The sequence below is a fragment of the Phacochoerus africanus genome, chromosome 8, assembly GCF_016906955.1.
Source record: "Phacochoerus africanus isolate WHEZ1 chromosome 8, ROS_Pafr_v1, whole genome shotgun sequence".
Classification (NCBI taxonomy): domain Eukaryota; kingdom Metazoa; phylum Chordata; class Mammalia; order Artiodactyla; family Suidae; genus Phacochoerus; species Phacochoerus africanus.
In genome coordinates, this window is record NC_062551.1 from 134,689,837 (window position 1) to 134,717,575 (window position 27,739).

A 27,739-nucleotide genomic window follows, 5' to 3' on the forward strand; every position below is an offset into this window, starting at 1 on the left:
TAATTCTGGCTGCCATGTGGGCACAGAGGGAAAGCGGGCAAGAGAGAAGGCAGGAAGAGTGACCAGGGGAGTATAAGAGTCAGGATGAGAGGTTGGTGCCCTGGGCTGGGGTGGTGAGAAGTAGACCCACTAGGATCTCCCGATGGAAGGGAGGTAGGACATGAAAGAGGAGCAACAGGATTCCAGATTTATGAATTTCTGGAATGATTAATCCTCTCTTGTTTATATTAAAGCTTATCACATTACATAACTATCACATTTATAAATGATGTGCTTTAAAGGTAGAGAAAAGCAGCCCCTAATAGCCAGGCATTAATGGCCAGGCCTCAGTGTTCCTAGAGCAGGTCCAGCCCTCACAAGGAAGCCCTGGTAACCTGGTGAGAACACAAACATATTTCAAAGAATACCAACAAGAGAGTTCTCACTGTGGCTCAGTGGTAATGAACCCAATGAGTATCCATGAGGATGTGGGTTCAATTCCTGGCCCCTGCTCAGGGGTTGAAGATCTGGTGTTGCTATGAGCTGTGGTGTAGGTTGCAGACGCAGCTCGGATCTGGCATTGCTGTGGCTGTGCTGTAGGCCAGCAGCTGCAGCTCCGATGCAACCCCTAAACTGGGAACGTCCATGTGCCACGGGAGTGGCCCTAAAAAGACAAAAAAAAAAGAAAAAAGAAAAAAAAAAGAATACCAACAACACACCAGGATACTACTTTGTGATCATTATGAAGCAAGATAAAAACAGATGAAAAAATAACATTCTCCAAATACCAAATACACCCTCCTTCCTGGCTAATATGAGTGGCTGTTATTTGTTTTACCAGTTATAACTATAGCCCTGCTTCATTACATCCTCTCACTTTCTAAACAAGAATTATAAAATACCCAAACATTGAATTACTAAATTACTTAGTTCACTAAGGTATTTTGACTCCCTCATTACAAAAAGACAACAAAACCAACTTTGTCCCCCAAAAAATGATGATTCCAAATGTTGTACTGAGGAGACTGAAGTTCATGAACATTATCTTTTTGGGGTTTGTTGTTGCTGTGCCTGTGGCATGTGGACGTTCCCAGGCCAGAAATGGAACTCGAGCCATAGCAGTGACCTGAGCCACTGCAGTGACAAGGCGAGATCCTTAACCCACTGCACCACAAGGGAACTCCAACATCATCTTTCATTATCAAAATCTTAAGTATGTTTACTCTTACAGGTGGTTTGGAGACTTTTTCTTAGATCTCAGAGAGCACTGGTTGATTTAAGTTTGTTGTTTGGGGGAGATTTGGGAGGTTTGGGGGCTACGTTTGTGGCATATGGAAGTTCCCAGACTAGGGGTCATTCTATACTGCAGCTGCCAGCCTACACCATAGCCACAGCAATGCCAGATCCAAGCCACGTCTGTGACCTACACCACAGCTCACAGCAACACCGGGTCCTTAACCCACTGAGTAAGGCCAGGGATCAAATCCACCTCCTAATGGATACTAGTCGGGTTCATTACCACTGAGCCATGATGGGAACTCCCTGATTTAAGGTTTTTTTTTTTTTTTCTTGTTTATAATTCCCTGATTTAAGTTTTTGAACCAGTCCAGATGTCTATATACTCTAGAAAACATTGTCTACAGGTGGCTGAGGATTGCTCTATCACACTCTCTTCTCACCAACTGAGTTTCTATATTTCCTTCTCAAATGCCTTCAATAACTTTCATACTAAGTAGGCAATGAATTAAGTCCATGCTTTAATTAGAATGTATGGCATTTTATTTAACTTCATGGTGTTACCGTTATTGCCAGCTCTAACATGAATGCCCATACATGTCCAAGCAGAATAGGGATTAAATGAACATAACGTACCACTTCTTCCACGGTGGCAGGACCTTTTGATCTCAGGCGAAGCGTCTCCCTTCCAGTACCAATCTTTTCTGTTGATGACTTTCCAGCTTTTGATCTGGGCTCAATTTCTATAAACATACAATGGATGGGGAATGGTACATATATTAAGAACGCCAATGGACTGTTATAAAAGCTAATGTAGTTTCCACCACAAATTTTTGTACAGCTATTGCAGAGATGTGAGAAAAAGCTGGGTCACCATGCTGTATGGTGGGGGGGAAAATAACAGCGTATTGGGGGAAAAAAATAAAGAACAACCCAAAAAAAAGCTACGCCTTCTGATAGAATTTCCCAAAACAGAATAAATTCACCTGTCATCCATTATTCTCAAATGAGACACTCTATGAGAGAGGTCTGGCTACAAAAAGAAAAGGGAATATATGAAATGTGCAGATGGGAGGGATGAACTTGGGAGGAATAAAGAATAAAACAGTTGGTTTTATTGTAAGAGAAAAGAGGTATATGTGGCAGGATAGCGGAGGTGCATGTGGAGCCAGACTTCATCAAGGTCATGAAGAAAAGTGCTGTGTCTTGAGAGAAGACAGGGAAAACGGCACTATTATTTGGGTATCTACCTTCAGCATGATGCTTTTTTGGTTTTGTGTTTTGTTTTTTAAGGGTCACGCCTGTGGCATATGGAAATTCCCAGGCTAGGGGTCGAATCGGAGCTGCAGCTTCCAGCCTACACCACAGCCACAGCAACATCAGATCCTTAATCCACTGAGCAAGGCCAAGGATGGAGCCCGAACCCTCATGGATACTGGTCGGGTTCTTAACCCACTGTGGAAGAACAGATTAGCAGAAGGTGCTCACTCAGCACAGAGTTTCCAAAAGAACACCTAAAGAAAAAGGTGAGGTCAGTCTGCCACCAGCACTGTCCAGGAGTCTTCACTGCCCAGCTTGGAGTCAGGTACAGACCTACAGTGGTCAAGAGGGCCTCAGCCTGGGAGTTCCCTGGTGGCCTAGTGGTTAAGGGTCCAGTGATGACACTGCTATGGCTTGGGTTCAATCCCTGGCCCAGAAACTTCCACATGCTAAGGGTACAGCCAAAAAAAAAAAAAAAAAAAAGGCAGTCTCAGCTTCCTGATACTAACCTTTGAGATAAATAGTCTGACACCCCTTACTCTCTCTACAACACCCTCCACTCCCTGCGATTGCACCAAGCAACCTACAATTTGTCTTCCCATCTAAATGTCCTACATTCAGCTATAATAGAAACAATAAAAATCTTTAAAAAATAAAAATAAAAAATGTCCTACAGGGTGAGAAAGGAAGTGCTCAACTTTTCGGCCACTACCTACACATTTCTCGTGGTAGATAACACACTGGCATTCTAACTTATCGCCAAGTCTTTTGTCAGTTTGGTAAGCGTGACATGCCCCTGGGAAATTGCAAATGTCTGGATACACTGAAGAAATATAAAGGGTTTCTGGGACATACGAAGCTCAGGACCCCAGACACTGAAACGTGGGGACTTCACGGAGGGGTTGCTGTCCAGGCTTGAGAAGTTGGCCAGCTTCCCTAGATGATGTCACTACTTACCTGGCCCTGACCTGCAACACCAGTAGCTAAAAGGGAAAATGTAATGTGGAGTGGAAGATGTTTTAAGATAGGCTTTAATTAATTAATTAATTTATTTATTTATTTATTTATTTATTTTGTCTTTTTGCCTTTTTTAGGGCCGCTCTCATGGCATATGGAGGTTCCCAGGCTAGGGGTCCAATCGGAGCTGTAGCCACTGGCCTATACCAGAGCCACAGCAACATGGGATCCAAGCCATGTCTGCGACCTACACCACAGCTCACGGCAACACCAGATCCTTAACCCCCTGAGCAAGGCCAGAGATCGAACCCACAACCTCAGGGTTCCTAGTCAGATTCGTTAACCACTGAGCCATGACAGGAACTCCAAAATAGGCTTCATTTTTTAAAGCGGTTATAAGTTCACAGCAAAATTAAGACAGAGATCTACACACCTCCTGCCCCCACATCTGCATTAGCTGCCCCATCATCAAAACCCCCACCACTGAGGTACTTTCACTATCATCAATGAACCTGCAAGGCAAGGAACATCATTATCCCCTAAAGTCCATAGTTTACAGGATGGGTTTGGAAAATGACATGTATCCACCATCGCAGTATCCTTCAGAGTAATTTTGTTGCCCTAAAAATTCTCTGTGCTCTGCCAATTCCCCCGATTTTATTTTGTTCTTGCTTTTTCAGGGCTGTACCCTTGCAGCATATGGAAGTTCCCAGGCTAGTGGTCAAATCGGAGCTACAGCTAGCTGCTGGCCTACACCACAGCCATAGCCATAGGGGATCTGATCTGCTTCTGCGACCTACACCACAGCTCACGGCAATGCCAGATCCTTAACCCACTGATCGAGGCCGGGCATCGAACCTGTGTCCTCATGGATACCAGTCAGATTTGTTTCCCCTGCGCCATGATGGGAACTCCCTGATTTTGTGTGTTTGTTTTTTAATCATGTGTTTGTCATCTCCTCCAGAGTGTTATCTCAAAACTAACCACTTGGTGGCACCAGAACAGAAGTTAAAATTTAAGTTCAGGCTTGGCCCTGCTTCTAAGAAAGGCAGTTTTCAATGGCGAAAGAAGCAGAAGCCATGTTTCTCTATGATCCTGATTCAGGGAAGTAAATCACCCTGTTTGTACATGAAAACAGGCAGGATGGTCCTGTTCTCCCACAGGGGGGAAAAAAAGTTCTGTGTGTTTTCAATGTTTTGAAATGTTTTGAATCTGGCCTTCTTTTAGGGTGGTGGCCTGTCAAAGCTTGTCTAACCAACCAGGCCAAACCCTAAATCAGTCACTTCTCATGAATGGATTGGCATGAGGCCTCTCCTGGGGCTGAATGATGAGAGGGATATGGTTCACACGGTAGGCACTGGTAACTGGCCTGAGCTTGCTGGGCTCAGTAGACTCAGGGCCCCCCCTGCTGTGTCCTCAGGACACAGGACACTCCCACAGCTGGCTCAGACGTCACCAAGAAGCAGTCACATTTGTTCCCAAACCCTTTTGTGGCAATTTTATCTGTTACTCTAATTACATAATTTAATTTAAAAGTACGTGAGCTGATGAAACAAGTGTGAAACAGGAGTTATTATTGCTAGGAAAACTAGGTTAACTGCTTTGGAAAGACTCCATAAGGGTGAGTTGCAACAACAACAAAAAAAAGGCAGGGGGGCGTGGACATGATAACTCTGGAAGATTAGGAAAAATCTTTAAACATCCAGCATTTCTCAAATCTGGCTTCTAGCTAGGAAACAAAACCCATAGATATGCATTAAAGTTCTGACTACAAAAAAAAAAAAAAAGACTTTGTAGAACTCCAGTTTGTGTCTTCTTCTTCCAAAGAGCCTTTTACATCCAAAGAGTCTTAAAACAATGTATACGTATTTTAAAACAAAATGTTTATATACACCTCTATCATTCTTTAATACCGCCCCGCACTTTTCTTCCTTTCTTTTTCGGCCATGTCAGCAGCATGTGGAAGTTCCCAGGCCAGGAATCAAAACCGAGTTGCAGCTGTGGCAATGCTAGGGATTGAACCTGCACCTTAGCAGCAACCCAAGCCACCACAGAAACAACACCAAATCATTAACCCAGTGCGCCACAGGGGCATCTCCTAATACCCTTTTTATTTTATTATTTTATTTTATTTTTTGGTCTTTCTAGGGCCGCACCTGCAGCATATGGTAGTTCCCAGGCTAGGGGTCGAGTCAGAGCAGCAGATGCCGACCACAGCCACAGCCACAGAGGATCCAAGCCGCATCTTGCAACCTACACCACAGCTCATGGCAACGCCGGATCTTTAACCACTGAGCAAGGCCAGGGGTGGAATCTGCATCCTCATGGATACTAGTCAGGTGCATGACTGCTGAGCCACAACGGGAACTCCATTTATACCCTATTCTAATTGGCATTTTCAAGAAACAGACCAATCCCCAGTCCCTGCTTCATGGTGAAGATCAGTAGAGAGAAGGGGAAATGAAGATGGCAGCAGGGCATCAGCCTCCAGTCCCACCCTGAGCCCCAGGGAAAGAAAAGGACCGATACCAGCCAAGGCTCCATCTTTAGGTGGAGCGCAGGCAACGTGGCTTCGATCCCCAACTAACAGGGGGACAGTGGGGAGGCTGGGCATTCTGCCTCTGCTCAGAACAAGGTCTGACTCTGCTCCCATGGAGCCCGAGATGGCCTGGCGTACCCATCATCAAGGGGGCACACGTGGACACAGCCGTGTCCGAGAGCTGGATACAAGAGGACAAGAGAGGGACTTTAGAATCAGAACCTGAGTTAAAACACAGCTTCTCCATTTACAAATTGTACGGACTGGAGGAATAAGGCCGTCTCTGTACAACAAGAATATCACCTCCATAGGGTGTGGTCTTACGAATTCAAAGGGCTGCCAGAGGAAAGGTGCTTCGTCCAGGGGTTGGGCTCACACACAGGGGCAGCTGCTGCTTCCGTTAAACTGGTCCACCCTGGAGCGAGAGCAACCTGCTCTTCCCACATCCTCCTCATCGCAACCATCTGCCCTGGTTTTCTCTGAGACTGAGAAACATTCAAAAGTCTCCCTTCAAATGGCAGAAAATCACCACTTTAAATACAAAGGTGTCCTTTTTATTCTCTCTTTTCTATGCAACTGCTCCTTAAGCAACCCTTCTAAAAAGACCTTCCAATGCTGGATGCACACTGTCCATAGCAGCTCAGGCGCTGCCTTCCCTACCTCTGCCCCCAACACACATAGACACTCTCTCAGAATAGCTGCCATAAAATCTAGCTTTGCCGCAGAATTTAAAATTTTAACGGTACATTCTCTTTTTCTTTTTTGGTTTTGTTTTGGTTTTTTTGTTTGTTTTAGGGGTTTGGTTTTTGTGTGGTTTTGGTTTTGTTTTTGGGTGCACCCATGACATGCAGAGGTTCCCGGGCCAGGGATCAAAGCCACACCACAGCAGCAACCAGAGCTACAGCAGTGAGTGACAACACTGAACCCTTAGCCTTCTGAGCCACCAGGGAACTCCTATATACCCTTTTTCCTTCCTCTCTCCAACATTTCTCAGGCCTCTTTAGAATAGCTATGAGTTGTTTTTGTTTTGATTCAGCTGGTAGGGTGCTGGGGGCTGATAAGAAGGAAAAGGAGATAAGTAGATGCCACAAGGCAGCTATCGGCTTAAAAGGGCTGGTGACACGTTACCCAATCCACCACCCACCAAAAAAGCCACACAAAGTTGCTCTTAACTGTTTGGTGAGACTGAACAAATGTCAGAAGTGAAATAACTATGCCAAAGATCTTCTTGTTCTTTAGGTAAGGTATCATTTGAGAAAAACTCAGCCCTATTCATAACTCCCTGAAATTACAGGCAAAAGTTAATGTGCATCTCTGGGATAGTTTTAATACAGAGGGGACTGTGTTACCAAAAAAACCATTACAAGCCTCTAGACTCTAAATGAGGAAGTTAAAAAAAAAAAAAGATAGCTAAAATATTTTTGACCTTTTATACATTTTATTCCATGGTATGATTTCATGGGAATTCAAAAATCAAAATTGTTTACTTTTATTCCTGGTTTATTAAATAGATTTTTCCCTCTAGCTTTTAATAGTTACAAAAACAATCCTGCCAGAGTTCCTGTTGCAGCTCAGCGAGTTAAGAACTTGACTAGTATCCATGAGGGTGCGAGTTATATCCCTGCCCTCACTCAGTGGGTTAAGGATCTGGTGTTGCTCTGAGTTGTGGTGCAGGTCACAGGTGTGGCTTGGATCCTGTGTGGCTGTGGCTGTGGTATAGGCCAGTAGCTGCAGCTCTGATTTGACCCCTAGCCTGGTAACTTCCATATGCCACGGATGCAGCCCTAAAAAAAAAAATAAACAAACGAACAAACAAACCTGCCAATTTTAAGTCAATACAATGTTTTCTACCACATTTCCAACATGGAACCATCTATAACATTAAAGAAAACTGTTTAAAATGAGTATAATCATATTTTTTTAAAGACAAGTTTTACCAAAAACAGGATATTACTGTATTTTATTACTGTACATTGTTTTGTAATCTACCTTTGTACTTAAATTTATCAGATGTTTTTCCATACCTAACTGGACCTGTTTGTCCGTTCTGGGGGGGGCGGGGGGGTTGCCTTTTCTTTTCTTTTTTTTTTTTTTCTTTTTCTTTTTAGGGCCACACTTGCAGCATATGGAAGTTCCCAGGCTAGGGCTCAAGTTGGAGCTATAGCTGCCAGCCTACACCACAGCCACAGCAACACAGGATTTGAGACACGTCTGTGACCTACACCACAGCTCACAGCAACACCAAATCCCAGATCCTTAACCCACTGAATGAAGCCAGGGATCGAACTCCTTCCTCTAGTCAGATTCATTTCTGCGGAGCCGTAACAGAAACTCCTGTCTGCTTCTTTTTCTGAAGATACCCTCTGACCACAGTTTTGAGTATAATTTGTCAGATCTATTTTCTTACAATTATATGACAACTCCCACTGTACCAATACTCTCTGGTAGAATATGTGTTGTTAGAAAGAGAGCAATGACACCAACAAGTTACATTATGTTCACACTGTGCTGCCATATTAAGGAAGCCACTTACATTTTAGCATCTTTTTTGATCCTTTCATCCCACATTGCTATTTTTTTTCTTTTTTGGCTGTGCCCACAGCATATGGAAGTTTCTGGGCCAGAAACTGAACCTGAACCTGAGCCACAGCTGCAGCCTACACCACAGTTGTGGCAATGCTGCATCCTTAACCCACTGCACTGGGTGGGGAATCGAACCACCACCACCAGATCGTTAACCCACTGCACCACAGTGGGAACTCCCCACATTGCTATTTTAATTACTAAGCTCAAAACCAGCTGAGAACCGTTATCCACCTCCCACTCCTGGTTGTTAGTCCAACGGCTCCTTAAACATTATAGTTCTAAGAAATCAATCACAGTTTAGGATAAATGACTTGGGAAATACAGATTACAGAGTTTTCAGTATTATAATAATTGCACTTTTCTTCCACTAAAAACCTGAGCATTTAATCAATTTCCCCTTAGTGAGAGTTTATAGCTAGAGCAGAGTGAATATTTAGCCTGGGTCTTTATCCAGCTGAGTCTTCACACTGAAAATACATTTATCAGTTGCACTCAGCATTCATCCAACACATCTGCCACACCCCACAAGGGAACTTGGCTCTTCATTTATCTTCTCCCATGGTATCTTTGTGGTAAATACCAAACCAATGCCTAGCTAGATCTAAGAAGGGCAGAACAAACTCCAGGACACGAAAAGATGATTAAGGGACATGCTCTACCCCCAGAATCTGTCATTGTGAGCACTTGAAACCTTTGCCGAAAAAAATATATATATATGTGACAGTGCCTATAAAATGCAAAACATATAAAATGAAACTTCTCTCCTTGACTTTCTCCCAAACTGTACTAAACCAAATGCCCCATTTGCAATCACTTTTATCACAAGCTCCAGTGATAGGAATCTGAGGTCACATTTGCTTCCTCCAAACTTTCTCTCCTCCCTCTTCAGCTAAACAGCATCAATCCCTATGGAACAGATAAATAATAAGCTTCTCATGTGTACAACACAGGGAACTATATTCAGTATCCTGTAATAAACCATATGGAAAAGAATATGAAAAGGAATACATATATGTATATATATAACTGAATCACTTTACTGTACAGCAGAAAGTGATACAGTGTAAATCAATTATACTTCAAAAGAATTTTTTTTTTTTTTTTTTTTGCTTTTTAGGGCTTCGCCCTCGGCATATGGAAGTTCCCAGGCTAGAGGTTGAATTGGAGCTTCAGCTGCTGGCCTTCACCACAGCCATAGCAATGCAGGATCTGAGACACATCTACAACCTACACCAGAGCTCACAGCAACACCAGATCTTTAACCCACTGAGCAAGGCCAGGAATCGAACCTGAGTCCTCATGGATCCTAGTTGGTTTTGTTACTGCTGAGTCAAGATGGGAAAGCCAATAATTTTTTCTTTTTTTTTTTTTTTGTCTTTTGTCCTTTTAGAGCCACACCTGCAGCATATGGAGGTTCCCAGGCTAGGGGGTCCAATCAGAGCTACAGCTGCCGGCCAACACCACAGCCACAGCAACACCAGATAGGAACCACGTCTGCAACCTACACCACAGCTCTTGGCAATGCCGGCTCCTTAACCCACTGAGCGAGGCCAGGGATGAAAGCCACAACCTCATGGTTCCTAGTCAGATTCGTTTCCACTGTGCCATGATGGGAACGCCTTTTTTTTTTTTTTTTTTTTAAGAGCATTCATGCCTTTGCGATATTACTCAGGCTTTTTTCTTTCCTTCCTTCTTCCCCACTGCTGCCTCCAATCCCTGCCCTTATCATTTCCTCCTGGACCATTGCGGCAGCCTCTTACATGGTTTCTCCTCTAATCAAATACAGCCACATTCCCTCTTCTGATCTTAATTCTCTAGTGTATTTCATCATGACATTCTTCAGTTCTAGTATCTCAATGATCCGCTCTTATCCTCTAAGATGAGCTCAGGTTCCCCACCTCGTTTTCAGAGCTCTTCTTAACACGGCCTGAAGCGGATTTTGCAGCCTGATTTGCTGCAGTCCCTTCAAGACTGGGCTCCTTTCCACAGGAAACCATCCTTTCTCATCTGTGCTTCCCTCGCCATCCCGCAAGGCCAAGTTCAAGTGCAATCTTCTTAAGGACCCTTTCTCACTGACTCATCTCTTTCCCCTCTTTAAATGCCCATTTAAATTTCTGTAGTGAATTTAGAATTTCATCCCACAATTCTGAAGAAAAGAAATGTCAGGAGTTCTCGTCGGGGCTCAGCGGTAATGACCCTGAGTGGTATCCATGAGGATGCAGGTTCAATCCTGGGGCCTCGATCAGTGAGTTAGGGATCCAGTGTTGCCATGAGCTGTTGTATAGGTCACAGATGCAGCTCAGATCTGGCATTGCTGTGGCTGTGGTGTAGGCCAGCAGCTACAGCTCTGATTCCACCCCTAGCCTTGGAACATCCATACGTTGTGGGTACAGCTCTAAAAAAAAAAAAAAGAAGAAGAAGAAGAAATCAGATTGAAACTTACTATTAGCCCCTGATGCCACAGGTTTGCTGAGAAACTGTCTTGGTTTTGCTTTGGGAGCCTCCCCGCCTCAGGATCCAGAGGGCTAATGTTCTGTTCCGTCCAACCCAGACCCTACTTCAAAGTTCAAAGTCCAAATCAATGGCCAAGCCCAGGGCCCAGTGGCCTTTCACCTCAGATTGCAAGGTCATAGCTCTCAAAGCTCTAATGTCCCTTTGCAACTCTATTAGAAGTCCCGTCACCTCTCATGGGGAGTTGCATGGGCGTGGGACCTGCTACACGCCATCTGTCCCATGGCTTTCTCTTTGGGAAAATTCCTTCCCAATCTTGCCACTTCTCCCAGCCTCCACCACTCTCAGCCTTAGGACCTTCCCAGTCAGGACAAATGAGCTCTCAGCTGAATTGCACTTTGTTTAAATCTGCATCACAGCACCTATCATATGGTTTGCCTTAGAGTCTAAAGAGGCAGAAACACACAACGTTAAGAGCACATGCCCCGGAGGAAAGAGGAGTGGAGTACTGTGTTGGCACCCGAGTGGCCTCAGTGAGGTATTTAACTGCCCAAAGCCTCAGTTTCCCTATATGGAAAATCTTCTCAGGAATGACACAAGGATTCAATCAGACCAGGATAGTAGGAGTCCCAGTGGCCATGACTCACGTTTACGTAGCGCTGTGTGCCACGCACTGTTCTAAGTGCCTTACATATATTAACCCATTCAACTCCCCACCACACTTTATGGATAAGTAAGCAGGCATGGAAGGGAACACGTTAAGTGGTCCAAGATCACACAGGAAGTAAGCAGCAGAGGTAGGAATTAAGTCCAAGCAGTTTGGCTTGTAATTGCTTCCAATGGTGGCTCCTACTGCTACTGATAGAACTACTTGACTCTTGGAGTTCCCATCGTGGCTCAGAGGTAAGGAACCTGAAGAGTATCCATGAGGACGTGGGTTGGATCCCTGGCCTGGTTCAGTGTGTGAAGGATCTGGCAGCGCTGTGGCTGTGGTGTAGGCCGCCAGCTACAGCTCCTATTTGACCCCTAGCCTGGGAACTTCCATATGCTGCAGGTGCAGCCCTCAAAAGAAAAAGAAAAAAAGAAGGAATTACCTGATTCTTAACTGTCTTCTTCTTTATGTAAATTGCAAGCTCCTGAGGACAGCAAATAGGCTGATTCATCCAAAACAGTCATTAGAAAGCTGGCTTTGGAGGCTCACTGCACAGGTTAGAAGCTTACCTACCTCCCTCCCTAGCTAGCTCAAAAACCCTGGACACACGGCTTCCTTTTTTTTTCTTTTCTTTCTTTTTTTTTTTTTTTTTCTTTTTTGGCCACCCCACAGCCTGTGGAGTTTCCTGGCCAGGGATCAGATCTGAACCACAGTTGTGGCAACACTGGATCCTTTAACCCACTGTGCTGGGCCAAGGATTGAACTTTTGGCCCAGCACTGAAGAGATGCCTCGGATCCCACTGCACCATAGTGGAACTCCTGCTTCACTTTTTTTTTTTTTTTTTTTGGTCTATTTAGGGCCTCACCCTCAGTATATGGAAGTTCCCAAGCTAAGGGTAAAATCTGAGCTGCAGCTGCTAGCCTACACCACAGCCACAGCAACTTCAAATCCAAGTCTTGTCTGTGACCTGCACCGCAGCTCACAGCAACACCGGATCCTTAATCCACTGAGCGAGGCCAGGGATCGAACCCTTATCCTTATGGATATTAGTCAGGTTCGTTACCGCTATGCCACAATGGGAACTTCCTGCTTCACTTTTTAGAATGGCTGTTAAGGATTAAATCATTTCTTACTTAGAAAAGTGAATGGCAGCTATGGCAATGACATACTGATATATTTCATTATTTGATATGAGATGTGATTTACCATCTGTCTTTCCAGGATCCAGAAAAGTGCCAGAGTTTCTCAACAAATGCTTGCTAATCACCAGCTCACCCACATTGTTTTTCTCCTTTCATATGGGTTCATCTTATTTCTAAAATTACTCTTTAGGAGTTCCCGTCATGGCGCAGTGGTTAGCGAATCCGACTAGGAACCATGAGGTTGCGGGTACGGTCCCTGCCCTTGCTCAGTAACGATCCGGCGTTGCCGTGAGCTGTGGTGTAGGTTGCAGACGAAGCTCGGATCCTGCGTTGCTGTGGCTCTGGCTCTGGCGTAGGCCGGTGGCTCCAGCTCCGATTCGACCCCTAGCCTGGGAACCTCCATATGCCACGGGAGCGGCCCAAGAAATAGCAACAACAACAACAACAACAACAACAAAAAGACAAAAGACAAAAATAAATAAATAAAATAAAATAAAATTACTCTTTAAAGAAAGGGCTGGGAGTTCCCTGGTGGCTCAGCAGGTTAAGGATCCAGCCTTGTGACTGCTGTGGTATGGGTTCCATTCCTGGCCTGGGAACTTACACAAGCCACAGGCACAGCCAAAAAAATAAAATAAAATATGGAGTTCCCATCATGGCACAGCAGAAACGAATCCGACTAGAAACCATGAGGTTGTGGGTTTGATCCCTGGCCTTGCTCAGTGGGTTGGGGACTTGGCGTTGCCGTGAGCTGTGGTGTAGGTCGCAGATGAGGCTCGGATCTGACATTGCTGTGGCTGTGGTGTAGGCCAGCAGCTGCAGCTCCAATTGGACCCCTAGCCTGGGAGCCTCCATATGCCACAAGTGTGACCCTAAAATGACAAAAAGACAAAAATAAATAAAATAAAATGTTCTTTTTAAAAAGGGGCAGCTATACCTTCAAAATAATTGTAATAATAGCAGCTAACTTTTCCTGAAGACCTACTATGCGCCAGGGACTCTTCCATGACATTTTTCATCTGTTTAATCCTCACAATGGGCCACTGTGGTAGATACTATTATCTTTGCTTTTTAGGTGAGGAAACCAAAGCACAGAAAGGTTAATTCACCTAATGTCGCATTATCACACAGCCCACATGTGGCAGCGCCTACGTGGTTAACTACGTACACCTTGGTGTCTCTTTTGTCACTTTTTTCATATTCCTTGGGATAGTCCGTAGAATTCAGTATTTATAAAAAGCACCAAAAGCACTGCTTGAAAAAATGTTCGCTTGAAATAGCATGAATAACAGAAAGTATTTTTAAATGTTTGAAGTGTCTATCTAAAAAGTCATAAACCTTAAAAGCCAAAGTTTCTCTGAATAGCAAATAGACTTAGTCTTTGAAAATGATGGCCATCCATTAAGCTGAATCACAAAGACGAGGTCCGAGTTTTCCAGCTGTGAATGACTCAAAGGATCAGACGTACTTCACATACTGCACATCCTATTCTGATGGACACACAGCACAGAAAAAGTCCCTAAAAGAAGACACAGCCCAGAGACCTCTAACCAAATCGAACCCCCAAACAGAGACGATCAATGCTCCTGGAGGCAAACATTCTCTCAGCTCTTCAACACCCTTTCTGGCTTTCAAAACACTTTACGAAAACACTTCAGACCTCCTACCACAAACCCGTTTCCAAAAACGGCAACAAAGATAAATTTAAGAAATCCTCCAGGACGAAAGAAGCCTAGAGTCATCAAAATAAAACTGAATCAAAGCCTCGTGACATTTAATAATTACAAGGCCTCATAGGAAAACAAACCAGTGGAACTAGTCTGAACCGAGTGCCAGTTAGATGCAAGAGTGAATTCTCATAGCCTTGGGAAAAATCTAGGTTTACAGGGCAAACTCTGCAGGGTTGAGCTCATTGTGCAGACATGCTCCTTTGCCCTGGCAAAAGAGGAAAGGAAGTGAGCCATGCCCTAAAAAAATACCACTAGACACATTCCATCTGATACTCGATAAGGACTGGGAAGGCTGCCATGAACTCATGGCTAGAAGAAGGAAAAATGTGGATCAGAAAGCAGCTGACCAGAAGAAACCATGTTAGGTATGGCAAAGATTGACCCTTAAATTACTAGTTTTCAACAAGGGGGTCATGTAAACCAGTTGCTTTCCAAAAAAAAAAAAAAAATGTCTTTTGCTATGACACATAGTGAGAAATATATAAATACTGAAACACACACATATGCATAGGGAAACATTGAAACCAAAACAATACTTACCCTTACTAGGCTTGGAGCAGTATGAAAGTCTCAGGTCCATTCTACCTTGTGTTCTTTTTTTTTTTTCTTTGTCTTTTTAGGGCCACATCCATAGCATATGGAAGTTCCCAGGCTAGGGGTTGAATCAGATCTGCTGGTCTGCACCACAGCCACAGCAGCTCGGGATCTAAGGCACATCTGTGACCTACACCACAGCTCACAGCAAATGCCAGTTCCCTTAATCCATTGAGCGAGGGCAGGGATTGAACCCGCGTACTCATGGATAGTAGTTGGGTTCGTTACCATTGAGCCACAGTGGGAACTCCCTCTACCTTGTGTTCTAAACACACTGGTTTGAGACCGATGGGCTGAAAAACCGTGATTTAAAACAGCAGAGGAGATTCCCAGGGGTCCTTTTTTTGTCTTTTTTTTTTTTTGTCTTTTTAGGGTTGCACCCACGGCACATGAAGGTTCCCAGGCCAGTGACTGAGCTGTAGCCACTGGCCTGCACCACAGCCACCACAACACCAGATCCGAGCCACATCTGCGATCTACACCACAGCTCAAAGCAATGCTGGATCCTTAACCCACTGAGCATGGCCAGAGATCGAACCTGCATCCTCATGGATGCTAGTCATATTCATTTCTGCTGAGCCATGATAGGAACTCCTGCAGATTCTTAACCCACTGCACCATAGTGGGAACTCACCCCCTGCAATTTTTTTTTTATTGCACCTGCAGCATATGCAAGTTCCCAGTCCAGGGATCAAATCTGAGCCACAGCTGCGACCTACAACACAGCTGCAGCAACACTGGATCCTTAGCCCACTGTGCCAGGGCAGGGATCGAACTGGGGAACAAGGCCACTGCAGGTGGACTCCTAACTCACTGCATAACAGCAGGAACTCCCCTAGGACCCAATTCTAAATACCCATCTACGTCTTACACATTTCCAACCAAACTGTTCCTCATATTTCAAATTCTTAAGACTCAAAATTGTACTGTAAGTACAATTTCTCTTCCTATTGCCTCACACAAGTCTATTTCTTTTCCAGTGTTCCTCCTCTCAAAAAATGACACCATACTCAAGCCACAAATCTGTAGGTCATCACTTGCAATTTCCTTTCCTTTACCTCTACATCCATTGGGTTACCAATTCTACCTTCTTAGTGTCCAGTGGTATACAGATAAATGTCTAACAGTCAGCTTTCCAGGTTAAAAAAAAAAAAAAAAAAAAAGCCTTGACCTGCAGCACCTGCCTATTTCTGTGATGTAAATGGCCATTTCAAGCAGCCAACTCGATACCACTGCACCAGGAACATAAAATTGTAAAGAGATGAGCACATACAGCTCCAGCACACCCCTGTCTATTCCTCAGAACCACGTCTTATCTCCATGTCTATTGGCACTGCCTTAATTCAGGGTCTCATCTTCATTCTCCTCAACACAAAAGAGTCTTTATTGAGTCTTTATTGAATAAATATTGATTTATTTATAAATCAATAAAGTCATAATCCATAAATCAATAAGTCATAATCCATTCTTCCCTCTGACAGTCTGCAAAATCTAAATCTCATTATGTTTCTCCCCTGCCTAAACTACTTCAGTGATTCTCCATTGCTCATTTTCTATCTTCATATATCAGGCCCTTGATAATTTGGTCCCCACTGACTCTGGAGCTTCGTTTCTTGCCACACCACCATCTATAATCTCTATTCCACTACATCAATATACATCACATTCCCAGCTATATGATACTGCCTCATGCTTCTGCACCTTGTCTTATTCTATTCCTACTCGCTAGGACAGCTTTCTCTGATTTGTTCACTGTGCAAGCCTCTTTTAAGATGCTGCTTAAATTCCTTCTCTGGAAAGTTTTTCCTAAATGCCTTGGTTGGTTTGGTGTATCCCACTTTGAGATGTCCAGTACATTCTAACACCCTTTTTGAAATTTTTTGATATCCATCTATTCCCATTAGGTACAAGTTATTTAAAAGAAAGAACTAGATCTTTTTATGGATATACCAAGCATTTAGTATAGTGCTAGAACCCAGTAGGGTCTCAATAAACAGTGACTAGCACCCCAGCAACAAGCACCCTAAGACCAGCATATGCTAATCACTCAAACATTCCATGAATGAAAACATACTAGTATGTACTTTCCATCTGCCCAAAGCCAAAGGACTGCTAAGATACCTAATCTGTAACTTCTATATTGTTAGGAAGTCCAAGATCTACTGCCACAAAGAACTTGCACTACCTTTTCTTTTCTTTTTGCTTAGTATTAGTTCCCTAGGGCTGCCATAACAAAGGACCACATGGCTTAAACAACAAAAACCTATTTTCTTACACTTATGTAGGCTGTAATTCCATTATCAAGATTTCACCAGGGTTGCTTTCTTCTGAGGCCTCTCTCCTGGGCTTACAGATGGCTGTCTTCATGTTCACATAGTATTCTCCCTCTATATGTCTCCATGTCCAAATGTTCTCTTATAAATACACCAGTCATATTAGACCAGCAGGCTACACCAATGACCTCATTTTAGGTTAATTACTTCTTTAAAGACCCTATCTCTAAATGTAGTCACATTCTGAGGTATTGAAAATTGACTTCAACATACGAATTTTAGGGGGATGCAATTTGGTCCATAACGGCTCGCTCCCAGAGTAAGCTTCACAAAAGGCAGGAGCTATAGCTTAGTCTTCTTTCTTAGTATCTGCTATGGCTAGCACAGTATCTGGAACACAGCAAATTCTGAAATTTTACTTCTGGGATACATAAATGAAGGAGCTTCCAAGAGTACAGTCCAAATCTACAAAGTGAGGCCCCTTCAAATTTGATGGCTTTAGTCTTTTCTGAGAGAAAGCTTGATACTGTTATGGCCTCCAGATATCTCATTGCCAAATAGCCATTTATACAGCACCCAACTCTTAGAATAATAAAATCCTTATGACAAGACACCCAAAGCCAATTGCCAATACCCTCATCTCTCTAGTTTCTGACACACTCAGACTGACAGCATCATGCATAGCTATAGTCGGATTCAAAGATAAGGGAAAACTAACCCTTCTCTGCCTAAAGAACAAGGTGCAGCAGCTTAGAGAAATGGTAAACATCTGCTTTTTCCTACCCAAAGGAAACTCCCCCACTTTCACTGCTCTGTGTGATTTTGATGGGTCTTGTAGCCTGCCCTCCCACTATCAGGATGGACACATAACCTAATCAGTCCCCTTCCACTCCAGGAATTTGAATCCTCAGTGAAGTAACATGAAAATAAGGAATAGGAGTTCCCCGGTGGGTCAGCAAGTTAAAGATCTGTCATTGTCCCTGATGTGGCACAGGTTTGATCCCTGGCCCCAGAACCGCCACATGCCCTGGGAATGACCAAAAAAAAAAAAAAAAAAATTAGGGAATAACTGGAAGGAGGCAACTAAGCCAGTACCATGAAGGGTTCCTGGTTTGCACATCCCTGAAACAGCCTTGGTTCCTACCTTCCCAAGACTTGATTGTCTTTTTGTTTCTGAGACCTACCTGATAGTCTTTCCAAAAAAAAAAAAAAAAAAAGCTTTTTCTTTAAATTATAGATAGGGCTTATTCCAGAGCTCTCAAATAATCTTGACACAAAGAGTGGCCGCTACAAGAGGGATGTGGGTAGGGACCTAAATGATGCAAATAGAGCGGGCAATAAGGGTTCCTTTATCAATGGCTGAGAAATTGTGCTCATAACCTTTGTTATGCTCCCACAAAGCAGCCCCCCATCCTGTACTTTGGGACACTGTCTAACAAACCTCCCCAGAATAAATCTTGAGGGAAGTTGGTTGGAAAAAGTCAAAATACTGGAATGTGTGGCTATTTCCGACAGCTTTTGAAAAAGTCCCAGAAATGACTTAACTTCAGCCAAAATGGCCTATTTAAATGCAGAGAAAAGAATTTTGCTTCACTTTGCCCTTTCTCCTGGTAGGAATCCAAGAGGACAGAGTCAGACAATCATGAGGGACTTTAAATCTGAAGCAACGCATCAATGAAAACGCTAGAAAAACAGAGGAAGGAAGGACACAAAGCAAAAGATTAGACTGAGATGAAGAGAATGGAGCCAAGCATGGTTCCCCAGGTGCCTCCTGATATATGCTCCCTCACTGGAAAAAGGCCATGCACAGGAATGAGGCCACAGGATGAGGAACAAACTATCATTACCTTTATCCTAGAGGCAAAAACATCACCAAATTTAAGAGCTGAAGGATGGGCAGAGCAGTGAGGCCTACTTCTAAGAGAGAAGTTCCCAGGCTAGGGCCCCAAAACAAAGATTAATCCACAGAGTGGAAAATGCATTTAGACCAGCAGATTTAATTGGGGTTAAATTGAGATAAGCTACTGTTGGAACCTTGGAGAATAAAAACTTGTCCCTGCTCCAAAATCAGTCTCCAGGTATCCTAACCCCCACACCATCGGAACATGAGATGCCAAAACAATATACTCTCATTAGGAAACTACTACTCTTTGTCATTCTCAGATTTGTTTGTGGAATTCATGTGAAGCAAAGGGGAAGGTTCAGGGAGTTCCCTGGTGGCCTAGCAGTTAAGGACTCAGCATGATCACTGCCGTGGCTCAGGTTCAATCCCTGGCCTAGGAACTGCCACATGCCACAGGTGCAGCCAAAAAAAAAAAAAAAAGAGTAGCTTCAGGAGGCACATAAGCAGTAAAGTACATTAACCATCTGCACATGCGTCTCAGACATTGAGGGGAAAAAATCTAATCATGGAGCGATAATAGCTAAACACAGTGACCTCTGTAACAACCAAGACTATTACCAACCTCACATTCAAGTTAAGGTGTATCAGCAACTTGCTACAAAAAGCCCAGGGACCACATGATTTACATGCAGGCAAGGAAATATAGGAAGAGATTAACTCTAGAAAACAGATGATGTGGAAGTTATAGATGTAGAAAGAAATTCCATTCCTTGAGTTGTACTAAGAGAATAACTGTGATTTACAAAGAGCTTAAATCGAATATTTACCATCAGCCTAACCAACCTGAAAGTTGGTTACCAAACAAAGCCATTACAAAAGGACCTGCTGGATAGAAATCTGAGAGCTGGCCCACCTTCCTCTGCAGGAAGAGAGCTCAGATGCTGTTATACAACAGGCAGAATCTGAGTCTCTGCACCAGCGGTTCCTGGAACGGTCCCTCCAGGAGCAGCACTAGGCAACAAGGCATCCTTTTCTTACATTTTTTTTTTTCCAGAATTCTGTCTCCCATAAGCAATACCACTTACACTGTATTTCTAGTAAATGACAGAGAATTGCTTGGAAGCAGAGACAATTTCTCAATTTCAGATGGCTAAGAGTGGACCCTTACTTGCTAAGGGAAGGGAAATGTGTTTCCCCAGACCCACTGCATTCTCCCATCATTATCCTGAATTGCCCTGAGAAAATAGACATTCAAGACAAATGGAATATTTATGTTTTGTGAGCAAAGGGAAGAATATTAGGTGGGTGGAGTTGCCGGGTGAGTAAGGGCAGGCCCAGAATGATTCTGCCGAAAAATATTTTAACACTGATGAACACTAAAGCATCAGTTGGCTTATTAAAATAGTGCTGGGTAGAGAGAGAGAAGCTGGCACATTTTCCTGTAGATGAGATGGCCCTGGGGGTTTGAACAACAGTTGGAACACAGCTGCCATGGCTAAAACCAAACAAGTACAGATGTCACACCAAAGCAGAAGTAATTTCATGTCGGTCCACATTTGCCAAATTCAAAAGGCCAAGGGAGGAAGAGCATTGAAGGAAGTCTTTCAAATAGACTAGCTAATTCCTTTAAACACCAATTCTGTGTGTAGCTAAAGTTTTTGCTGTTAAGGCCCATGAATGACAGTTACTACTGTTTAGAGAGCTCAATCGAAAATCTCCCTGCTCAGGAGGATGAATGCAATACAATGTGTTGTTCTTGGCATCTGGAACAAATTCAGAGCCACTAGACACTAGACTTTATAACTCCAAATGTCTTTTTAAGAAAATGTCCTTCTAGGCAATTTTTTTTCCCCTTCAATGCTTGTTTTCCTTCTAAGCAGTGCTGTCTACCATTTCCTATGCTCTTAACTGATAGGCATAAGCACATGGCGCTATATTCCAGGACTCATGTCCCTTAAAAAATAAGCCAGGGGAACATTTCACTCACCAAAGGCCTTCTTAGGTTCTATTAACTTCAAGGTAAAGAGTTCCTCTTTTCTTAATTCCTTTAACTTCTTGGCAACATCAAAGTGACGCCACCCAACGATATTTTCTCCATTGATGGATTCGATGTGGTCCCCCACACAGATTGTTTTAACAGAGTCAATTACACTGCCATCTTTAATTCTCTGAAAGAAAATTAAGGATAATGCTTAATATAAAATAGAACTGAGTAACATTACTTTTCATGTTCTTGAGACATTATATTCAATGTACTGACAATATCCGTAATGCAGTGTAATGTTCCCTTAAAGACAGAAGACCAAGCAACAACAGACAACCGTCCTAAACCCAACCATTCTTCTTATTTCTTTGCAAAATTCAGCTCCATCACAGTCACCACCTCCTCCAAGCAGCTTTTCCTGACACCTCCCAGCCTATTCCCTCAAGACTAGGTAAAGGGTCCTCTCTTGCTTCTGCGGTATTTTCTGCTGGGCTCTAAGCTAAGCACTTTACATTCGCTGTCTCATTTAATTTTAACAACCTTTATGAGAGACTCAGGTCATAGATCAGGAGGATCAGGTGATTTCACACATTCAACATACCACAGTGCAATTATTCATTTACCCCCTCAGTCTCTGCTGTTAAATTACAATATCCTTGGGGACAGAGATGGTCTTATTCACCATTGTATGCCCTGTGCCCAGCATAACGACCACACAGAAAAGTCCCTCCTTAAGTGACTGCTGAATCATTTCAACATGAGGCCCATTACATCAGAATAAAGCCTGAGTTTTTTCTACCAGCTATATTATTTCAACCTTAGCTACAAATGCAAGACAAGAATTGGTACAACCTTAGCTCAGAAAACTGGTACTTAAAGAGACAGGTGAGGTTTGATCCCTGGCCTCGCTCAGTGGGTCAGAGATTCGGCACATCTGTGAGCTGTGGCGTAGGTTCCAGATGTGGCTCAGATCCCACGTTGCTATGGCTGTGGCTAGGCCAGCAGTTGTAGCTCCGATTTGAACCCTAGCCTGGGACCTTCCATATGCTGCGGGTTCAGCCCTAAAAAGACAAAAAGAAATAAAATAAGCGTTACACTGGAGTTCCTTGGTGGCACAACAGGTTAAGGATCCGGCATCACTGCAGCAGCTCAGGTCACGGCTATGGTATGGATTTGATCCCTAGCCCAGGAAATATCACATGCCATGGGTGTGGTGAAAAATAAAATAAAAAATAAATAAGTGTTGTATGAAACACTTTAAAGACATGTATGAATCTTACCACCTAAACGGCAGAGTAGCCACAGAAGTCCCCAGAACAGGGCTCAGACAGGAGGAGGAAAGGCGGTTACCAGAAGTCAGCAGGCAGCAAGGTGAGAATCCAGGTGGTCAAGAGAAATATGTAATGATCAGGGGCAGCAAATAAGATTCTGGGATGAAGAGAGGAAAATCAGGATAAGAAACTTAGAAAAGGGCACCATAAGTGAACCAGATATAGAGACAAAGTGGGAGACACTGATTGTATATTTTGTGGGTTACCTGGGCCTTAGCTTCCTAAATAGATAGAATAAAGAATGAGGTAGCAATTGAGACAAGTTTCTGAAATCTAATATACTTTACTAATCATACCATAGCTTAATAGAGATTAATTATATTACTAGAACTCTGCTACTCAGGCACAAAGGACTAGCAAGGAAAAAGAGGCATTAATTCTCTATTTATCATTTACTGAGTCACTTAACATTCTCTGTAACACTTAGAACACTCCCACATCTCGCTTTGGAGCTCAGTCCTGCGAAAGGCAAAGACAACAGTAAATCTTTTTTGGACAATGGGACTCACAATACTATTCAACTTAGAGGTTCCCAAATATTTCAGACCATCATTATATTAACTTTCATTAATTCATCCCATATAGTTAAAGAATTCTAGATTCTCATCACAGAACAGCAGAACTCTAGCATGCCAACCCACTGTCCTCAAAGTCTTTTTTTCTTTTTTTTAATGATTAATGATTTTTATTTTTTCCGTTATGGTTGGTTTACAGTGTTCTATCAGTTTTCTACTGTACAGCAAAGTGACCCAGCCACATATATATGTATATACATTCTTTTTCTCATATTATTCTCCATCATGTTCCATCACAAGTGACTAGATATAGAGCAGAATCTCATTGCTTATCCACTCCAAATGCTGTCCTCAAAGTCTTAAGCACTAATTCAAGATTGTTTGAGCCAAGCCTACTGCCATGGAGAGCAACTCAGAGTCTGTGCTGCTGACTCTCCAAACACTGGCCTCAAACCATGTTCATAATAATGAACATTCAGGTAACAACTATAAATAGTGATTTCATTTCGTCCTAACAAGCCTGGGAAAGGAATATGTATTATTCCATTAGTGAATGAGAAATCAAGGCACAGTGAAGACGTGGTGTAACCAAAATAACACAGCTAAAAAGCAACATAACTGGATTTCTTTTTTTTTAATGATTTTTATTTTTTTCCATTATAGTTGGTTTATAGTGTTCTGTCAATTTTCTACTGTACAGCAAAGTGACCCAGTCAAATATATATATCAAATATATATACATCTTTTTCTCACATTATCATCTATCATATTCCATTACAACAGAACTGGATTTCAAACACAGGGGGTATAAGACATCAAGAACTTTCCAAAAAACACTCCCGATCAAAAATGTCTAACTAAGAATTCCCATCATGGCTCAGTGGTTAATGAATCCAACTAGGAATGATGAGGTTGCGAATTCGATCCCTGGGCTCACTCAGTGGGTTAAGATCCAGCATTGCTGTGAGCTGTGGTGTAGATCACAGACTCGGCTTGGATCCCACATTGCTGTGGCTCTGGCGTAGGCTGGTGGCTACAGGTCCAATTAGACCCCTAGCCTGGGAACTTCCATATGCTGTGGGTGCAGCCCTAAAAAAGACACACACAAAAAAAATGTCTAACTAATACAAGATCAAATTGCTAGTTAAAAAAGAAAGGGCCATCAGATGAAGAACCCAAGATCTTCTGATGCCGAGGGCAGACTCTGGGGTCAGAATTATCCAAAATGACTTATCACCTTGATAATCATTTTATGATATATAAGTATATCAAATTGACACATTGCACAACTTAAATTTATACAGTGTTATATGGCAATTACATCTCAATAAAGCAGGAAAAGTGACCTATCACCTTTGAACTCCAAATTTTTTAAACAATCCCCACCCTCCTACTCCACTTTTTCTTACCTCTACCAAAGCTATTCTTCATCTGAATCATGGCCTCCAGATCTCAAACGTTACCTATTTTCTCAGATTTCCACTTCTATTTTGGCTTTATGTGCCTCTTCTCAAAGATATCAGCTTGCATCCCAGAACCCCCTGCTCCCCTTGATTTGACCCCTAGCCCTCCATATGCCTCGGGTGCAGCCCTAAAAAGACAAAAAAAAAAAAGAATTTCATCTGTGAGAACCATGCAGTACTATTAAATACAATTCTCTGCCATTGATCTCATCTCCTAATTACATGATGATATATTGTTGTTGCCATTACTCAGTATTAGCTTTTATAAGTACCATCAAACATTTCAAATGTCATTAGTTTACACCCAAATAATCATATAAAGTATGAGCTAATAGTTTCATTTGAGAGAAGGCATAGAAAAGTTTAATAACTTGTCCAAGATCACATAGCAAGTAAATACATGGTTGAACCAAGACTGAAAGCAGGGAGTTCTCATCATAGCACAGCAGAAACGAATCTGACTAGAATCCATGAGGTTGCGAGTTTGATCCCTGACCTCGCTCAGTGGGTTAAGGATCCAGTGTTGCCGTGAGCTGTGGTGTAGGTCGCAGACACGGCCAGGATCTGATGTTGCTGTGGCTGTGAAGTAGGCCTGCAGCTGTAGCTCCAATTCTACCCCTAGCTTGGGAACCTCCATATGCCACAGGTACAGCCCTAAAAAGCAAAACAAACAAACAAACAAAAAAACTGAAAGCAGGCCCGATTCTAAAGTCCATGGTCCCATGCACCACACTGCACTGCCTGCCTAATCATGGGCTCCTTCCTCCTTATCCCTGTCTGAATCCCACCACCCTGTCCTCCTACACTGACCCATGTGGACTTCCAGCCACTGCTAAATGCATAGCAAGACCTCACTTCAGCAACACATGCACTAAGACTGGAAGTATACAGAGAAGATTAGCATAGTCCCTGAACAAGGATGTCACGCAAACTCTTGGAATATTCCTCTTTTTTTTTTTTCTGCTTATCGTAGCCAAAAAACACTGGAAGAGAAAGCCAGAAAGTAATGAAATTGATGACTTTACAGAGTGGGGGAAATGAGTAATGGGGATGGAGGAAGGAGTGACATTTCCAAATACATCTTTTATTAGAGTTTTGACTTTCAAAACTATTTTATGTATTCAGAAAATAAAACTAAGTTAACACGGGAAGAAAAACTCAAAACTCAAACCAAAGAAAAGCAATTGTATTTAACAGTACTTCAAAGGAATAAAAATCATGGGGTGGGAGGAGGAGGGGCAAGTGAAAACCTATTCTAAGTAGCCCTTGAAGAGAAAAACTTTAATTATACATGGACATTTAAGGACCAAAAAAAAAAAAAATTCATACAACTCTTTAATGCAATAGATTTATTTTTCATAGCATGGGTATAGGAATTCTGAAACTATTTTGTATATATTGTATAATTAAGGAAATGAGGAAGTATGTCAATGATGTTAAAAGTAAACATCTTAGTGGGAAACTATATATAAAATAGATAACTAACAAGGACCTACTGTATAGCACAGGGAGGTCTACTCAAAGTTCTGTAATAAAATACAATTTTAAAAAGAATTGGTGGAGTTCCCGTTGTGGCTCAGTGGTTAACGAACCTGACTAGTATCCATGAAGACTCGGGTTTGATCCCCGGCCTCTCTCAGTGCATTAAGGATCCAGTGTTGCCCTGAGCTGTTGTGTAGGTCGCAGACACGGCTTGGATCCCACATTGCTGTGGCTATGGTGTAGGCCAGTGTCTACAGCTCTGATTCAACCCCTAGCCTGGGAAGCTGCATATGCCACAGGTGCAGATCTAAAAAGACAAAAGACAAAAAATAATAATAATAATAATAATAATTGGAATTCTCCTGTGGTGCAGCGGGTTAAGGATCCAGCCTTGTCACAACAATGGCTTAGGTCACTGCTGTGGCCAAGGAACTTCCACATGCCATGGACATGGAAAAAAAAAAAAAAAAGGTAATAACCTATACGGGGAAAAAAGGAATGGAAATTTTACATATATATATATATATATATTCATAAAAATGATTCATTTTGCTATAAACCTGAAGCTAATACAATATTGTAAATCAACTATACCACAATAAAAAAAATGTTTAAAAGAGAGAAAGAAAGGAAAAAACTATTTTAGTGGGGAAGACAAGGAAGAACCCTATGGGGTAGAATCAGACTTGGAGACATAATTATGATTTCATAATTTCTAAAATACATGTTTTCTAACTCTTCCTGCGATAACTGTAAGGACCTAGATACAGTGACACTCTGGTAGCAATAAAGGCATGCAAACCGGCATTCAGATCTTGATTTTGAAATATCAGTGTGCACTGAAAAAACTAGAGATCCCTAAAGAAATGGCTGATTCCAAGCCCCGGGGAAAAGATAAAAGATGAGCTTAGAACATCTCGCTGCACCAGAAAAGAAGGAATTGCTCAATGCAATCACGGGAGCCAGGTCAAAAGGATACAGGAGTCAGCTGAAAGGACTCCTGCAAGGCCAGATCTCAGGGAATGTGAGCATCAAAATGCCAGTAATGGACACGTTGAATAAGAAATCATGTGTCCACGCTAATAGATAATAAATAAGTGGATTGCTTTATAACAATAGAATGTTTTAAAAGAAATAGAAAGGAAATGATGGAATTTTTTTAAATTGCCAGTTTGCAACCATTAAAGTAAAGACTGGGCCAGACAAGACTCATCAATAGATACTAAATCCGTGGGGTGCAAGTAAGAGAACAAGACATTTGCATAATCTCCAAGTATCTCCCCACAAGTTATTTGTCACGAGGGATAATATATTTTTGCTGTGAATAAAACTGGCAGACACGACCTCACTCAAGAGACAAAAATTAACGTTATGAATAATGAGACAAAGCAAGATAATGCACTTTTGAGGTAATACACCGAGCAGAACACGACATTACCCATCTAGTTTTCCTACCCAAAATGCATAACCTATTTCTCAACATGAAGGGGCATCCAAAAATTCCAAATTGAAGGCTATCCTATAGAAGGCTGAGAAATTGTTCTAGAATAAAGATGACGAAAAAGACATGATCGCTAAATGAAATACATCATCCTGGATTGGCTTTATATTAGGAAAAAAAAATGCTCTTGAGGGCATTATTAGGACAACTGGTAAAACTGCAATAAGGACATCATACCAGTGACAAAGTATTGGAGTTCCCGCTGTGGCACAATGGGATC

The 27,739-nt window shown here is 42.5% G+C and overlaps 1 protein-coding gene and 1 non-coding gene across 2 annotated transcripts in view; one reads left to right on the forward strand and one right to left on the reverse strand.

Moving 5' to 3' along the window:
- GIPC2 (GIPC PDZ domain containing family member 2) overlaps positions 1-27,739 on the reverse strand; it is an 83,919-nt gene that overhangs the window by 24,222 nt on the left and 31,958 nt on the right. The window contains exons 3-4 of the mRNA XM_047794305.1: positions 21,231-21,411; positions 1,852-1,958 (exon numbers count right to left, since the gene is read on the reverse strand). Of these exons, the coding sequence (XP_047650261.1) occupies positions 1,852-1,958; positions 21,231-21,411 (288 nt within the window). The remainder of the gene's footprint in view (positions 1-1,851; positions 1,959-21,230; positions 21,412-27,739) is intronic.
- Positions 25,384-25,490, forward strand: LOC125134749 (U6 spliceosomal RNA). The gene has a single exon (XR_007136758.1). It is a non-coding gene; the product is annotated as a U6 spliceosomal RNA (small nuclear RNA).